Source organism: Dama dama, chromosome 24 (genome assembly GCF_033118175.1).
Source record: "Dama dama isolate Ldn47 chromosome 24, ASM3311817v1, whole genome shotgun sequence".
Lineage (NCBI taxonomy): Eukaryota > Metazoa > Chordata > Mammalia > Artiodactyla > Cervidae > Dama > Dama dama.
Window position 1 is genome coordinate 20,971,323 of NC_083704.1, and position 18,633 is coordinate 20,989,955.

An 18,633-nucleotide genomic window follows, 5' to 3' on the forward strand; every position below is an offset into this window, starting at 1 on the left:
TTTCCTATTTTCTGACTTCTAAACCTAACTACAAAGTCATAGCAATCAAAGCAGTGTGGCACTGGCATAGGAGCCACTACCTGTCTCCAAACTCACCAAGTTGTGCTCATCAAATGTACACAGCTTTTTGTATGTCAGTCATACCACAATAAAGTGGCTTAAAGAAAAAAGACAGATACATAGACCAATGGCATAAAGAGCAAAGAAATAAACCCTCACATATATGGTCCAATGATTTTTGACAAGGGTGCCAAGACCATTCACTGGGGGAAAAGACAGTCTTTTCAACAAATGATTGTTGATCTAGTTTTCCCAACTAGAAATCAAATGCAAAAGAATGAATCTGGACCCTTTTCATATACAAATTTAGTTATACAAAAATTAAGTCAAAGATCTGGACTTAATATCTAAAACTATTAAACTCCTAGAAGACAACATAGAGCAAAAGCATCATGACATTAGAGTTGGTAATGAATTCCTGGATAAGACACCAAAAGCAAAAGCAAAAAAAAGAAAAAAAATAGGTAAGTTGGACTTCTGTGTATCAAAGGATAGTATCAATCAAGTGAAAAGGCAACCCACAGCATGGGACAAAGTATTTGCAAATCATATATCTAATAGGAGATTGACATCTAGAATATATAAAGGATTCCTACAACAACTGAAAAATCAACACCACAATTAAAAAATGGGCAAAGGACTTGAATAGACATTTTCCCTGAAAAAGATATACAAATGCCAATAAGCACATGAAAAGATGCTCAACTACCACACACCATTAGGGTGACTTATCAAAAAAACAGAAAATATCAGTGTTGTCAAGGATATGAAGAAACTGGAACCCTGTGCATTGCTAGTGGGAATATAAATGATGCAGCTGCTATGACAAATGGTATAGCAGAGGTTATGACAAGAGGTTCCTCAAAAAATTAAACCTAGAATTACCACGTAATCCAGCAGCAACTCTCTGGCTATATACACAAAAGAAGTGAAAGCACAGATCAAACAGATATCTGAACGCCCATGTTTGTAGCAGCATTATTCACAACACACAAAACGTGGCAGTGGCTGTGTCTGTCCATTGATGGATCAAGAGATAAATAAAATGTGATATATAGGCATATATGAATAGCATTTTCAATCTTAAAAAGAAATGAAATTCATAACATAAATGAACCTTGAAGACATTATTCTAAGATAAATAAGTCAGAGGATAAATATTTCATGATTCTACCTATATCAGTTTTCAAGAGGTTACTACAGGCTAGAGGAGGGGAGAATGTGGAGTTGGTATTTAATGGGTACAGCACTTCAGTTGGGGAAGGTGAAAAAGTTCTGGAGATGGACGGTGGTGATGACTGCTCAACAATATCAAGGAACTTCATGCCACAGAACCATACACTTAAAAATGGTTAAGAAGGTAAATTTCACATAATGTGCTTGTTTATTAATACAACTAAAAAATTTAAAAGAGGCTAAAATGGTAAATTTATGTTATTTATGCTTTACTACAATAAAAGAAAAAGAAAGTGAAAGAGCAGTACACATTTATCTATTACAACCTCCTCACACCTCCTGGCCCTTTGACTTATTCTGGGTGATTGCCACATTAGTAATGATATCCATATTAGTAAATATTGGTAACATTACAGTTATATCCTCGTAAAAACAAGCACACCAAAAACAATCATTCTTCTCTTATAGGAAGTTAGCCTTGGCGACCAAAGGAAACACTTCTTATTTAGAGGTATAAACGTAGAAGAAACAAAACAGCCTAAAACACTGCTGGTATTTTGGCCTATGTGGATTAATTTTAAACACCTTTCTTCTATGTCATGACTGACTCTAAATGAGCCCATGGCTGTGCTTCTGTCTCCTATGCTTCAGGTCACCAGACCTGACATCCTCAGAGTAGATTAAAATAGGGTCAGAATTCTGAGTGAGATGTCTCCACCAGCATGGAGGAAGGTGCTTTTCAAACTGCTCTGGGAAATCAGAGTGAAGTCACATCCAGGACTTTTCAAAACAGGCTACAGAGGCCCCAAGAGTTCACCAAAGGAAAAAGACAGGAAAGGGTCTGCTGTCTTTGAAAGAAATTCATGGGTTTCTGCTCCACGGACCATTCATTTGGCACATCCTCCTGCCCAGCTGCATCTCTGGTAAATGTACTAAAGATATCTGTGGGTGTGTACAGTGTGGTATTAGATATCCATTTCTTCTTGACTACATTAAGAAGCAGAATTCTTCACAACATTGTAAATCAACTATACTTCAGTGAAAAAAGACAGAACAGAAGGAGCAGAATCCCTGAAGACAAAAATACAAAGATGGCTTTGTCTCCTCTTAGCACCAGATTCAGTGAAATATACATAGAGTTAGCGCTCAGTCGTGTCCACCTCTTTGTGATCCCGTGGACTGTAGCCCACCAGGCTCCTCTGTCCATGGGATTTTCCAAGCAAGAATACTGGAGTGAGTTGCCCTTTCCTCCTCCAGGGGATCTTCCCGATCAAACCCACGTCTCTTACATCTCCTGCACTGGCAGCCAGGTTCTTAACCACCAGTGCCACCGGGGAAGCCACACTCAATACTGAGTATAATTTAATTAAGGAGTGAAAAGGATGAGCACTGGCCACCCTTTTGTGTTGTACAGGCAGGACTCAGAAAATGTTATACCCTAACAAATATAGATACATAACTAATACTGAAAATAAATCTACCCAAAAATATCCATTTTCCCTTTTTCAATAAACACTGAAATTCCCAGCTTCCTTTTTAAAACTCCATTAATTCAATAGTCATCGAAACACTGAACCGCATCCCTATAGTGTTTTAGGCACTACTCTAGGGAGTAGCCTATTTTCTGAGATAGAAGAGCAGACATCATTCTGTTCTCTTGAAGCCAGTGGTGCACAGGAGGGTTGAGATGAGGTCCTGAAGGTCAGTAAGAAGGCAGTTCTCAGCAGGCCAAGAAGGCTCTTACAAGCACAAAATCTGCCAGCGCCTTGATTTTGGACTTCCAGACATCAGAACTGTGAGAAAGACATGTCTTATTTAGGCCACCCAGTCTCTAGAATTTTGTTAGAGCAGCCTGAGCGAATACAAGTCATTGTAAAAAAAGTTTCAACAATCAAGTACAAATCCTCTTGAAACAAATGGGAAAACAGAAAATCTCAGCAAAACAAACAAAACCCAGATGTTATAACATAGAACTAAAGGGAACTTTTAGAACTGAAAAATGTAATCACAGAAAATTTTAAAAACTCAGTGGATGGGATCAACAGTACAGTGGAAATGACAGAGGAAACAATCAGTGAAGTTGAGGAATATGAATAGAATTCTCCCAAACTGAACAACAGAGAGAAAACAGGCCAAAAAAAAAAAAAAAAAAAAAAAAAGCTGAACAGAACCTTAGTGATCTGTAGGAAAATACAAAAAAATAAAGAAACAAACCCAACATTCAGATCATCAATCCCAGATGGAGAAAAGGAAGAATAAAGAGTATCTGAAGAAATAAGGCCTGAAATTTCCGCAAATTTGGTGAAAGAATAAGCCTAAAGATCTAAGAAGTGAAGTAATCACCAAACAACTAAATCAATCCACACCAAGACCCACTATAACTCAATTTGGGAAAACTAAAAATAAAGAAAAAACTTTGAAAGCAACCAGAGGAAAAGTGCGACAGTACCTACCATCAGTCTGAATGAAAACAAATTCCTCATCTAAACCGGATGGAAGGAAGTGCCAGAATACTTTTCAAGTGCTGAAAGAAAAGAATTGTAATCCACGAATACCATACCTTATGAAACTATCCTTCAGGAATGAAAGAGGGGGAAGAAAAGTGATCAGATAAAGAAAAGCTAAGAGAATTTCTTGCTAGCATTGGTTAAAGGAAGTTCTTCAAGCAGAAAGGTTATTGTGTTAGTTTTCTAGGCCTGCCACGACAAAGTACCAGGAACTGGGTGGTTTAAACAACAGAAACTAGCCTCCAACTAATAAAAAAATAAAATAAAAAACAACAGAAATTTATTGTCTCACAATCTGGAGACAAGGAGTCTGAAGTCATGGCTTCTCGGGTCCTGCTCCCTCTGAAACCTGGATGGGGGACTCATCCCTTGGTGCTGCCTGGGATCTGGTGGTTGATGGCAATCCTTGGGGTTCTGTGACCTGGAGCTAAAGCACTTCCATCTCTGTCTCCCTCATCACAGGGCATCCTCCCCTGGGTTTCTCTGCCTCTTCTCTTCTTGTAAGGACAATGGTCATACTGGATAAGTGTGTCCTCTACTCCAATATGACCTCACTGGAACTACTTAGAGCTGTAACAACTCCATTCCAAATAAGGTCACATTCTGAGGTGCTGGGGGTCAGGTATTCAACAGACCTTTGGGGGAGACACAATTTACTACATAACAAGTTACCAAAGAAAAGTTTACAGACTGTAGGTTGCCATTCATATAACACTCTCAGAATGAGAAAATTATAGAGATGGAGACGAGATTCATGACCGCTGATGCTCAGAGAGGTGAACTGAGGGAGCAGAACACCATGTGTGACTATAAGGGGATGGGAGGAGGGAGACCTTTGTGATGATGGAAACATACATATCTTGACTGTAGGGGTTTAATGAATCAATACATGTGATAAGATGACAACTACACACACACACTATACCAGTGTCAAGGTCTCGGTTTTGAAACCATGTTATAGTTATGTAAGTTGTAACCATTGGGGCGAACTGGGTGAAGGGTGCATGGGACCTCTGTACTATCTTTCCAACTTCCTTTGAATTATAATTATTTCAAAATAAAAGGCTTAAAAACATAACAAAGTAAAAATTAAAGTCACAATTAAAGAATAATACGTTTTCTATAGAAAACTTAAGGTTTTTCCTCACAGGATTTTTTAATCGAGGCTTTTATTTCTGTTGTACTCTAAAGAACCAGTTTAGATAATGACAGTAAAATAGTTGTTTGAATACTACAAGAAGAGACTAAAATGTTAAGAGGAGGCATAAGGGTTAGAACCTCAGGACAACAACAAATTTTCTGTTAAAACTGATTAAGAGATCAGTTCCTGATATCTGATTAAGAGATCACTGATACAGAAGAAAACACTGGCCTAATGAACGGGAATATATAGGAAGGCTGGGCCAGCCAGGAGTCTAGAAAAAGTGACAGCAAAATCAAGAAGTGGGAAGTGTTGAAATCATCCATCACTGCTTAGAAGCTGATGATGGACACCTATCAAACATGCTCAGACAGAGCTCTGCGCTGTTTGAGGGGAGGAATGATTTTTAGGTTTTCTGCATCTCTTAAGACTATTACACTCCTCTTGCTCTGGCTCTAAATTCACTAAGAAACCGTCTAATAACCAGTTCCACTTCTACTTGAACACGAACTGTTATAAGCATTGGAAAAGTCTCCTTATGGCAAATTAACTACCTGGTATTCTGGTCAGTTCCTTGTGAGTCTCATGATTTTTAAGTGAAAGCCAGCCCCAAAGCTGAAAGCCCCTAATTAGCTCCTGACGTGCTGACAAAGACAACCTCCAAGATCTGCAGAGTTAAGGGCCATGTCTTAAATCAAGAAGATGCACTGTGAGCCTGGTCAGATGGCCATCCCATCTAAGGGGCCTCTGTCTTGTTCTTTCACTGCCACAGGTGGTAAGTCACCTTGCAAATAGCTCTCCAAAATCCTGTTCAACCAACAAAATTCAAAACAGGTTTACTTGTATCTGCAAAACATTCTCTTTCTTTTCCTACTTGCTGCTATCTAAAATCCTTCTCTGAAATGCCTACTCTACACACAACTTCTATCATGAATAAGATTCCTATCAAACATGCTAAAAGAGCAAACAGAACAAAGCAGAATCTCTTTCTTCTACTGCCAGAAATGTACAAGTTCATAATTTCATTTCTTAGGGTTAGCCCTAAGTTCTGCTTTGACAAACTTTTACTACTATTCTATTTTTTTTAGCACCTAAAAATGAAAGACCACAGTATCCTTGACAACTATAATCACAACAAGAAAATTCCTGCAAATTCTTCCATTTGTTATTGATTAGAGCTTCATTTTCAAGATGTACAGTAATCTATATTCAGAAATATGATAAACAAGTTAAATATCAAAGAAATACACACAGCCAGCCAACTTATTCTTTGTATGTGGTATTATGAGTCTTCCTATTCTTTACATCTTGGAGTTTTGAGTGTTTTATGATGAATCCCATACCTGCTGCAAATGAGACTTTAAACAAGCCATGATCAAAAAGCATTTCTTAGGATTTATTTGCTTAAGAAAGTAGAAGTTAAAGATTCCCTAAAACTGACTAAAAAAAAAAAATTAAGTCCACAGAATTCTATTTCAAATAGGATTTATCTCCTCAGCACTAGACACAGCAGCACAATGGATGGAAAAGTAACAGTCCCGTTTATACCATGGTGACTGTTTTGTACAGAGACAACAACCAGGAATGCACAGCCTGGATCCTCGTGTGTTCCCATTACCTGAACTGCTTTGCCTTCTAACTAGTTAATGCAAGTCACTGAACTCCCCGTCACTGACAGGCAGAGACATCACTGCCTTAGAAAAATATAGGCATCTGACATAGAGACTATATAAAATAGATTTAGATGTTCACTTACCTCCACGGCTACCACGATCAAAATGAGGTCTGTCTTTGACTCTGGGAAGAGTGCATTCACTTGTGGTGACATTCCAATCAGAGCACAGTTGGTGACCACAGATATAACACTCATTGTTTCAAAAGCCAACTGAAAGAAAAAAAATGTGAAATGAAAAATCACAATTGCGTGTGTGCTCAGTCGTGTCTGACTCTTTGAGACCCCACGGACTGTAGCACGCCAGGTTCCTCTGCCTTTGGAAATTTTCCTGGCAAGAATACTGAAGAGGGTTGCCATTTCCTTCTCCAGGGGATATTCCTGGCCCAGGGATCAAACCCATGCCTCCTGCATTGGCAGGCAGATTCATTACCACAGCGCCACCTGGGAAGCTCAAAAACCACAATGACTGAATCTGTATTGCCTCCTTCTTTTTCATATTATTTAAAGTCAAAGAAAAAGTCTTTCCTTAGTTCTAAACATTCCAAGAACATGTAAAACTTTTTCTCTATAATGCCATGATTTTATTTAGCTCAAAAAAGCCATACTGTTAGAAGGTGTTTCAGATACTTTAGGCTTGTCTATCTCAAACAATATGTTCTATCTTTCCAACTGGAGGTGGCCAGGGACCTGAACTTGGAACACATCCAAGAAAAATACACTATTAAAGTTACTTGACTCTATGCATATCTAAAGGGAACCTAAAGCAGTGCAATCAGAGAGAATGTTTTATATTCAAAAACAAAGATGACTTTAAATAGAATTCATTTTGTGAAACTGTCCTACTTAACAGACCACACATCACATCTGGTTCAGCCATACCCAAGGCACCAGTTACAATGATCTCTTTCTAGTGGCATTTACCAAATCACCTGTAGAACTTGAGAAAAACACAGATACCAGGCCCCACTGAGACCTACTGAGACCTCTGATCCAGGGTCCCACGAGGAGACCAGTGCACATTACTGAGTGTGGACTGGGGAAATGTTGTGACCACTGTTTTCTTTCTTTTTCGTGTGCACAGCACTTGGTGATCACTACTCAAGAACTTACTAATTCTAAGAAATGCAATTACCACTAGAAATACAGAAGCAAAACAAAACATGATTGAAGCTCAGCTTAATAACATCTTGTCCCATGAAGATTATCTACCATCTTGTATTTTAAAAAATCCTTTGTGTAATCTTATTATTTTTTGACAGTTTTCTTTATAACAAATCTACGTAGGACTTTACATTCTCTTAAACTAGCTTTAAATTTCTATTTAATTATTATAAATTCAATCAAAAATCAAATGTTACCAGTGTACAGGGAAGAGTCTCCTTGTCTCCTTTTTCCCCCATGTCAGTTTCTGTTCTTTCCACAAGACAACCACTATCATTAATTTCTTATATAACTTTCCAGACACTTTGTTTGCAAACTAATATAAGCAAACTTGCACATATACTTTCTTATTCTCCTTTCAGCATAGTACACATTGTCAAGTCCCTTGCTTTGGTCACTTAAGATGCTGTGGAAGTTATTCCATGTCAGGACACAGAGATCATCATTCTTTTTTTTTTTAGTTTTTTTTTTTTCCATTTATTTTTATTAGTTGGAGGCTAATTACTTTACAATATTGTAGTGGGTTTTGTCATACCTTGACATGAATCAGCCATGGATTTACATGTATTCCCCATCCCGATCCCCCCTTCCATCTCCCTCTCTATCCGATCCCTCTGAGTCTTCCCAGTGCACCAGGCCCGAGCACTTGTCTCATGCATCCAACCTGGGCTGGTGGAGATCATCATCCTTAAGTCACAACTTAAGACTTAAGTCACAACTGCTTAAGTATTTTATCGCATGAATGTACCAAGGTTTATTTAATCATTTCCTTATTGGTTATTATTACAAACAATGCTACAATTAGAAACTTTGCAAACACATCCTTTAAGAAGTGTGGAAGTAAGATAAATTCCTGAAAGTGGAATAGTTGAGTCAAAGATGCCACTGTATTCGTTATTCTGAGAGACAGTACCAAGCTGAACTCCCCAGGGCTGACCAGTTCGCCTTCCCATTGGCAGCACAGGACAGTGTCTGACTTCCTGCATTTTTAATACATTTCTATCTAAACTTTTTGATTTTTAAATATCACTTATCATGAGTTATAATTTACATATAATAAATTGCACTCATTTATGGTATACGCTTTATTAAGCTATGCTCACCTGGGAAACCACTATCACAAACAGGACATTTCCATTTTCCCCCAAAGATTCCTCACAATGCTTTGCAATCCACCCCTCCCACTATACCTGGCACCAAGCAGGCTTTGATCTATTTTTTTTGTCACTATGTATTAGTTTGTTTTTCCAGAGTTTTATATAGTTAGATTCACACAGCATATATGCTTTTATGTCTCCTTCTTTCACTCAACATGATTTTGAGGTTGATCCATATTATATGTTATCAATAATTTATTCTTCTTTTTATTGCTGAGTAGTGCTCCACTGTATGAATATATTGTGATTTTTTTACCCATTTACCTAGTGGGTTGTTTGGCAAATGGGGTTGTTTCCAGTCTTGGACTGTTCTGAATAAAGTTACCATGGACACTCCTGTGCAGTCCTTGCAGGAATATGTTCTTTCCCCTGGATTTCTAAGAACAGAGATGCTGGGGTATGGTAGGTATATGTTGAAATTTTTTTTTCCCACACACTGCAATTTAGTTTTGCAAAGGAACCACTCACATTTTTATTGGTAACGTATGAGAGCTCCAGGTACTATACATTGTTGCCAACACTTGGCACCATTAGTCTTTATTTTAAAACAGGTATATAGTACGATCTCACTGTGGTTTTCTTGTGCATTTCCCTGGTAGCTAATTCTAAATCTTTCCTTGAGTTCATGGACCATTTACATATATTCTTTGGTGAAGCATTTCTTCAAATCTTGTCCATGTTTTTATTTGTCTTACTACTGAGTTGTAGGAGTCCTTCACATAATCTGAACACAAGTTCTCTGGCAGACGTATGTGTTGTGAATATTTTCTCTCCTTCTGTGTCTTGCCTTTGTTTCCCTCTTAACTTTTGAAGAGCCAACGCCCTTACCCTCTCCTTTGGAGATTTAATTACCCCAATACTATCAGCAGACAGTTGATGATTTTCTCCATTTACCAGATTTCACCTATATCACATATTGAATTTCTGGACCCTTTGTTCCATTGATCTGTCTGAATTATGCACCAGCACCACTCTACTCTAACGACTGAGGTTATGCAACACATTTTAATACGTAGGAAGGCATGTCCCTGCCCTTCCTTACAGTTTTCCTGCTATTCTACTTCATTTCTTTTTCCCTGTGAACTTGACAGTAAGTTTACCTAATTAAAAGAAAAACTTCCATGGGGATAGTGCTACATTTATAAGCTAATTTGTAGATTAATTTATTTTTAAATTAAAGGAGAACTGACACATTTAGGATATTGAGTCTTCCCATATTAGTCAGGTATTGCTGTGTAACAAATCATCCCAGACTCTAACTTAAAAACAACAATCATTTCTTTAGTTCATTATTCTGCAGGTGGACAATTTAGACTATGCTTATCTAGGGAATTTTTTTGGCCTAGCTGACCTTGACTGGGATTCCTCATGTACATGTGGTCAGTGGGTGAGTAAATTGGAGACATAATTGGCCTGAGGAGGCTAGTTAGAATTTCTAGAACAATATTCAATAAAAGTAGTGACAGTGGACATTCTTGTATTGTTCCTAATCTTAGAAAGCATTCAATCTTTCACTAGCAAGTATGGCTGTTAGCTTTAAGTTTTTTGAAATAGACGTTCCTTATTAAGTTGAAGCAGTATCCTTCTATTCCTATGTTTCTGAGAGTTTTAAAAATGAATGAGTGTTGGATGTTGCCAAATGCTTTATATATACTGACTGATACAATCATGAGGTATTTTTTTCTTCTTTGGAATATTAATATGGTAGACTACACTGGTAGATTTTGAATACAGAACCAGAGCTTGCATCCCTGGACAAAATTCTACTTGTCATGGTATATAATTCTCCTCATATATTGCTAAATCTTATTAGTTAAGATATTATTAAGCTGTTCTTAAAGAGATGGGAATACCAGACCACCTGACCTGCCTCCTGAGAAATCTGTATGCAGGTCAAGAAGCAACAGTTAGAACTGAACATGGAACAAACAGACTGGTTCCAAATCAGGAAAGGAGTACATCAAGGCTGCATGTTGTCACCCTGCTTATTTAACTTATGTGCAGAGTACGTCATGAGAAACACTGGGCTGGAAAAAGCACAAGCTGGAATCAAAACTGCTGGGAGAAATATCATAACCTCAGATATGCAGATGACACCACCCTTATGGCAGAAAGCAAAGAAAGAGCCTCTTGATGAAAGTGAAAGAAGAGAGTGAGAAACTTGGCTTAAAATTCAACATTCAGAAAATTAAGATCAAGGCATCCAGTCCCATCACTTCATGGCAAATAGATGGGGAAACAGTGGAAACAGTGAGAGACTTTATTTATTTATTTTTTTGGCTCCAAAATCACTGCAGATGGTGACTGTAGCCATGAAATTAAAAGACACTTCTCTTTGGAAGAAAAGCTATGATCAATCTAGACAGCATATTAAAAAGCAGAGACATTACTTTGCCAACAAAGGTCCATCTAGTCAAAGCCGTGGTTTTTCCAGTAGTCACATATGGATGTGAGAGTTGGACTATAAAGAAAGCTGAGCACCAAAGAATTGATGCTTTTGAACTGTGGTGTTGGAGAAGACTCTTGAGAGTCCCTTGGACAGCAAGGAGATTCAACCAGTCTATCTTAAAGGAAATCAGTCTTGAATATTCATTGGAAGGACTGATGCTAAAGCTGAAACTCCAATACTCTGGCCATCTGATGCGAAGAACTGACTCACTAGAAAAGACCCTGATGCTGGGAAAGATTGAAGGCGAGAGGAGAAGGGGACGACAGAGGATGAGACGGTTGGATGGCATCACTTGACGTGATGGACATGAGTTTGAGTAGGCTCCTGGAGGGTGATGGACAGGGAAGCCTGGCGTGCTGCAGTCCATGTGGTCGCAAAGAGTCGGACACAACTGAGTGACTAAACCAAACTGAAAGCTGTTCTGTGTATTTATTCACAACAGATATTAGTCTGTTATCTTCTTTCATTCTCTGTCCTGATTTACTACCATACTGATACTAACTTCACAGAATGAATTGGAAAGTATTCCTTCCTCCTCTGTTTTCTGGGACAAATTATGTAAAATTGATGTTAATTTCACTTTAAATGTTAGAATTTGCCAGTAAAACCATTTGGGCCAGGATATTTCTTTTTTGGGAATTTTTAATTGCATATTCAATTTCCTTGTAATTCTGAGGATACTCAAACTACCTATTTCACATTGAGTGAGTTGTGGTAGTTTGTACTTTTGGAGAAACTGGTCTATTTCATTCAAGATGATATGTAGCCAAAAGATACAAAGAACTGATTGAAAATGAAAACACAGCATATCAAACTTTTGGGATACAAGTAAAGCAGTGCTAACAAATAAATCTGTAGAACTAAAGGCATATACCAGAAAAGAGGAAAAATCTCAAATCAATAGTCTCAGGTCCTACTCAAGAAACTAGAAACAAAGAACAAAATAAACACAAAAGAATCAGAAAGAAGGAAATAATAAAGATAAGAGTACAAATCAATGAAATTGAAAGCAGTAAAATAACAGAGATCAATGAAACTAAGAGTTCTTCCCTGGAAAAGATCAATACAATTGTCAAACCTCTAGCAAGACTAATAAGAAAGAACAGACAATTCTCACACTTCACACTTTCTCTTTCACCCATGATTATTTACAAATGCGTTGTTTAGTTTTTAAGGATTTGGTGATTTTCCTATCATCTTTCTGTTACTGATTTTCAGTTTGGTTCCATCATGGTCAGAGAGTACATTGTGCTCAATTCTTAAAAATTTTGAAGTTTGTTTTATGCCCCAGGAGATGGTCCATATTGTTGCATGTTCTATAAACACTTGAAAAGAAAGTATATTCTATTATTGTTGAGTAGAAAGTTCCATAACATGGATTAGATTCTATTACTGGATGGTACTTTTCCAGAACTCTCCATAGAGCTTTTATTTAAAATCACAATGCTTCATTTTTTTATTTTTTAAAAAAATAATTTTTTCTCAAATAATTACCTGCCATACACCAATACTGGCTGAGGGTTCTGAGAACGGACGTTTGAAGACTCTGCACATTTTTAAGGCATCTGAATTAACTTCGGTGAGATTATTTAGCACAGCGAAGGCAGCTGCCAGTGGGTAAACACAGGAGAAAAGGCTCACATAACCAAACTGCAGGAATAACTCCAAGTAATCATCAAAGGTGCCCTGAAAATGCAAACAAGAAGAAAACAGGCATTGTTTTAATATCACTTAATAAGAGCAGTCTTTCCCAATACTATTCAAGGCAGGAGCCTCTAACAACAACAACAACAACAAAAATCTCAAGAGTTCCTCCCAATTCTTTCTTCTCAACAACAGAATTTAAATTCAAAGACCATTTTATATTAAAGTCCCTGAAATAAAGAATAAAAAATGATTTTGCTGCTCATATCACGCTAAATCACTGAAATATTACATTTTTTCCTAAGGTAAATAACAGCAAAGCTAAAGCAATTTGCTCTTGACCAAGTAAAGAGAAATGATTCATATCACTATTAGAAATCTTACATGATGGTTCCTTCACATCATGGGTACCGCAGAATCTCTGCCCCTGACCTTCCATTAAAAACTTGATGGTGGTGATGCCAGCGAAAATGGCAAAGTAAGAACATCCAGAAGTTTGCCTCTCCATAAAAGCAAACAAAAACTAACTATAAAATCTGTCAAAATCCACTCTGTTAGTATTCTATAAATTAACCAAAGGCTTGTATCATTTATGGGCTTCCCTGGTGGCTCATACGGTAAAGAGTCTGCCTGCAGTGCAGTCCATGGGGTCACAAAGAGTTGGACACGACTGAGCGACTTAACTTTTCTGTGTATTCTTGCCACCTCTTCTTAATATCTTCTGCTTCTGTTAGGTCCATACCATTTCTGTCCTTTATTGAGCCCATCTTTGATGAAATGCTCTCTTGGTATCTCTAATTTTCTTGAAGAGATCTCTAGTCTTTCCCATTCTATTGTTTTCCTCTATTTCTTTGCACTGATCACTGAAGAAGGCTTTCTTATCTCTCCTTGCTATTCTGGAACTCTGCATTCAAATGGGTATATCCTTCCTTTTCCCCTTTGTTTTTTGCTTCTCTTCTTCTCACAGCTATTTGTAAGGGCTCCTCAGGCAGCCATTTTGCTTTTTTGCATTTCTTTTTCTTGGGGATGGTCTTGATCCCTGTCTCCTGTACAATGTCATGAACCTCCATCCGTAGTTCTTCAGGTACTCTAGCAGATCTAGTCCCTTAAATCTATTTCTCACTTCCACTGTATAATTGTAAAGGATGTGATTTAGGTCATACCTTAATGGTCTAGTGGTTTTCCCTACTTTCTTCAATTTATGTCTGAATTTGGCAATATGCAGTTCATGATCTGAGCCAGAGTTAGCTTCCAGTCTTGTTTCCAGTGACTGTATAGAGCTTCTCCATCTTTGGTTGCAAAGAATATAATCAATCTGATTTTGATATTGACCATCTGGTGATGTCCACATGTACAGTCTTCTCTTAAGTTGTTGGAAGAGGGTCTTTGCTATGACCAGTGTGTTCTCTTGTCAAAACTCTATGAGCCTTTGCCCTGTTTCATTCTGACTCCAAGGCCAAATTTGCCTGTTACTCCAGGTGTTTCTTGACTTTCTACTTTTGCATTCCAGTCCCCTATAATGAAAAGGACATTTTTTGGGGTGTTAGTTCTAAAAGGTCTTGTAAGTCTACATAGAACCGTTCAACTTCAGCTTCTTCAGCATTACTGGTCAGGGCATAGACTTGGATTACCGTGATACTGAATGGTTTGCCTTGGAAATGAACAGACCATTCTGTCATTTTTGAGACTGCATTCAAGTACTGCATTTCAGCCTCTCTTGTTGACTATGAGGCTACTCCATAGCCTCCATTTCTTCTAAGGGATTCTTGTGAGAGGTGAGTGATCATTAATAACTGGAAAAAGGCACCTGCATTGAAGTGGGATGCCTGGACACTGGTGACTCTGACTTGTCACCTGAGCAACATCACCGCTCCTCCACAGGACCCAGAGGCCTGCTGCTCACACAGTTACCCCGGAGGGGTCAAGCAGCACTCTACATGGTGCAGTGGCAGGGTGAGGGAGCCATCCACGCCAGCTTCCAGCCTTCTCACTCTCAAGATTATTCAGTGCACATGCAAAAATGACAGTTTCAGTTTAAGAAAAACACTCACTGCAGTATTTTAAAGCAACATGAAACGATCATTATAAATTCATAATTTTAAGTATTATTACTGTATTTCACAATCAGTCTTTCACCAAGATATGCATGCCAGGTTCAGTAGATGAGAGCTTTAGTAGAAGTCAGATTCTACTTCTAGTCAGTCTCTTTGTTTTCTATTTTACTAAAATACAAAATACCCAAACAAAATTACTGGGGAATTACAGAGTACTGGGGATAGCAGGAAGTTCTTCTTCCAGATGCTCTGGATATTTGGATGAAGAATGAACCCAGGGATTTTGAGTTAGTTTCACTGACTGCAAGCCTTGCCAAAGAGTAACGCCAACGGCATGTGTTTTGGGAGCTGGCAGGTTGACACTCAGCTGGGGATTCAGTGGTGAACAGTTTCTAAACAACTCTTTGGTTGCATTTGGCTCTAGAAAGAATTTCCTTATGTTCTGTTGCAGCATTCAAATGTGGTTTTTAAATACATCCAGCAATATAGCATCGATTTATTTCTCTGAAGAGTGAAGAAATCAAGGGTTGGGAAAGAGTGAAAATCTTAGCAACCAAGCCATTATTACCACAATTCATTCTTAAGAAATCCTGATAGCCTATGCTTGGCTTTCAAAATTGCGTTGCTTCAGCCTGTAAATAAAAGGTCAAGTCTCTGCAGAGATGTGTCGATGACAGTTTCTCTCTGATGCACCACAGGGCAGCCTCCAGAAGTCACATAAACATCATCTGGTCTTTCTAGCATCCAAAACCCAGGGAGCCCCTTCCCCACAGAACAGCACACCCCACATTCTGTATTTCCATATCACAACAGGATTTGCAGTGGTAGTATTTACATGGTAACACCATCAGTACTTTGACACTTCTGAGTACCTTTGGTTCAGTCAATTCAGCAGACCAGGGAGATAATCTTTCAGCAAGAAGCAAAAAAAAAAAAAAAAACCCAAATCTAACAAAGTAACAATCACATGTTAAAAAAATACACTAACCAAGATACACGCTACTCTATCAGCTGCAAGTCACCAAAAGAACAACTTACTAAGATGATTATGAGGACCTATTCACAAACTTTAAGAAGAAAGCAATTATTTATAATGCTATAGTATATCTGTGACATAGTAATTTTACATATCTAATTTATTACATGTATGAAAACCAAGTTTCAGGTTTCAGGGGATCCATCCCACCAGCCCCTCACACTGCCCCTGGAGAAACATCACATCTCAGAGTTTCCCACCCAGAGTAGGTGAGAAGGAAAGAAAGTACAGGATGAAGGCAGCAGGCAGCAGGGGCTGAGCCGCTCTTTTCCTGAAGCTGTCCTTTATTCCACATTGAACTGAGTGCCTGTTCTGTGCCGTCTGTTAGCAACAGAGTTTCCACGATAAGCAACATGGAGACCCTATCCCAGTGACTGAGAAAGGACAACTGCTAGCAAATGGCACAAATCCTAAAAAATATTAGCATATTCAACATCACAATGTAGAATACTGAGCAAGTGAAGTTAATCACTTAAATGCAAACGTAGTGGTCCATTAAGAAACTTATGAAAATACTAATTGAAGGAGGTAAGATGATTGCAACAGAAGCCAAAAAAAATGCTTTTTTGATAAAATTCAACATCATTCACGATAAAAATTCTTCTCAAATAGGAAAGAGAAAAAACTTCTCAAACTGATTAAGTTACTACCAAAAATATGGAACAAACATAACACTCAATGGTCAGGGAAAAAAAAAAAATCAGGAACAAGATAAAGATTCCTGTTATAACTATTTATGTCCAAATTGTATTGAACATATTAGTGAGTCAAACAATAAAAAGTTTAAGGACTGAAGGAAGAAAGAAAATAGCCATTAGTGAAGGGGGGAGGGTTAAGAGTTTGGAATCAGCAGACACAAACCATGATATTATATATATTATATAATATATTATTATATTATAAATATAATATATTCTAAATTATGACATATGTAATATTAATATATAATTATATGTAATTATTATATTATATATATTATATTACATATAACAAGGTCCAAGTAAATGTGCACAGGGAACTATATTCAATATCCTATAATAAACCATGTTAGATAAATCATGTATATATACGTATTCCTTTTCATATATATATATATATATATATACTTGCCCCCTGAAAAACCTGTATGCAGGTCAAGAAGCAACAATTTGGAATGGATATGGAACAACAGACTGCTTCACAACCGGGAAAGGAGTATATTGTCAGCCTGCTTATTTAATTTCAATGCAGAGTACATCACACAGAATTCCAGGCTGCATGAAGCACAAGCTGGAATCAAGATTGCAGGGAGAAATATCAACAACCTCAGATATGCAGATGATACCACTCTAATGGCAGAAAGTGAAAAGAACTAAAGAGCCTCTTGATGAAGGTGAAAGATGGGAGTGAAAAAGCTGAATTAAAACTTAACATTCAAAAAATTAAGATCATGGCATCCGGTCCCATCACATCATGGCAAATAGATGAGGAAACAATGAAAACTGTGACAGACTATCTTCTTGGGCTCCAAAATCACTGCAGACAGTGACTGCAGCCATGAAATTAAAAGACACTTGCTCCTTGGAAGAAAAGCTATGACAAATACAGACAGCATATTAAGAAGCAGCAACATCAGTTTGCCAACAAGGTCCATATAGTCAAAGCTATGATTTTTCCAATAGTCATGTATGGATGTGAGAGTTGGACTATAAAGAAGGCTGAGCACCAAAGAATTGATGTTTTCAAACTGTGGTACTGGAGCTGACTCTTGAGAGTCCTTTGGACAGCAAAGAGGTTAAACCAGTCAATTCTAAAGGAAACCAACCCTGAATATTCATTGGAAGGGCTGATGCTAAAGCTGAAACTTCAATACTTTGGCCACTTGATGTGAAAAGCTGACTGGTTGGAAAAGTCTTTGATGCTGGGAAAGACTGAGGGCAGGAGGAGAAGGGGACGACAGGGAATGAAATGGTTGGATGGCATCACCGAATCAACGAACATGCGTTTGAGCAAACTCTGGCAGATAATGAAGGACAGGGAAGCCTGGCGTGCTGAAGTTTATGGAGTCGCAAAGAGTCAGACACAACTTAGCAACTAAACAACGACAACAAAATAACTGAATTACTTTGATGTACAGCAGAGATTAACACTATAAATCAACCACACTTAATAAAATTAAAATTGAAAAAGAAAATATCAGGGGACATATGTATACCTATGACTGATTCATGTTGATGTTCGGCAGAAACCAACAAAGTACTGTAAAGCAATTATTCTTCGATTAAAAATTAATAAATTTAAAATTAAAAAAGAAAATGTCCATTTTTTATTTGTAGCAGAAATAACTGTCTACATACAAAAATCCAATAAAATTTTTAAAAGTTGGAAATAATAGGAGAATTCTGCAAAGTTTCTGGATAAAAGATATAAAAAACAATGAGCATTCCTATATGCCAGCAACAAACATTTATTTTTAAAGAACTACCATTTGTAGGGAATGGGAGAGTCTCAGTATCTATCACAGATGACCTAGTCAATGCAAAGTGCAAAAGAACCTAAGCAAAAAAGAACCTTTTCAAACTGTCTGTCACCGG

The 18,633-nt window shown here is 37.7% G+C and overlaps 1 protein-coding gene across 2 annotated transcripts in view; it reads right to left on the reverse strand.

Moving 5' to 3' along the window:
• Nucleotides 1-18,633, reverse strand: part of ANO10 (anoctamin 10) — a 203,607-nt gene that overhangs the window by 149,855 nt on the left and 35,119 nt on the right. For both annotated transcript variants that reach the window (XM_061127911.1, XM_061127910.1), the window contains 2 exons: nt 12,821-13,012; nt 6,641-6,769 (listed from right to left, as the gene is read on the reverse strand). In XM_061127911.1, coding sequence (XP_060983894.1) covers nt 6,641-6,769; nt 12,821-13,012 — 321 coding nt within the window. The remainder of the gene's footprint in view (nt 1-6,640; nt 6,770-12,820; nt 13,013-18,633) is intronic.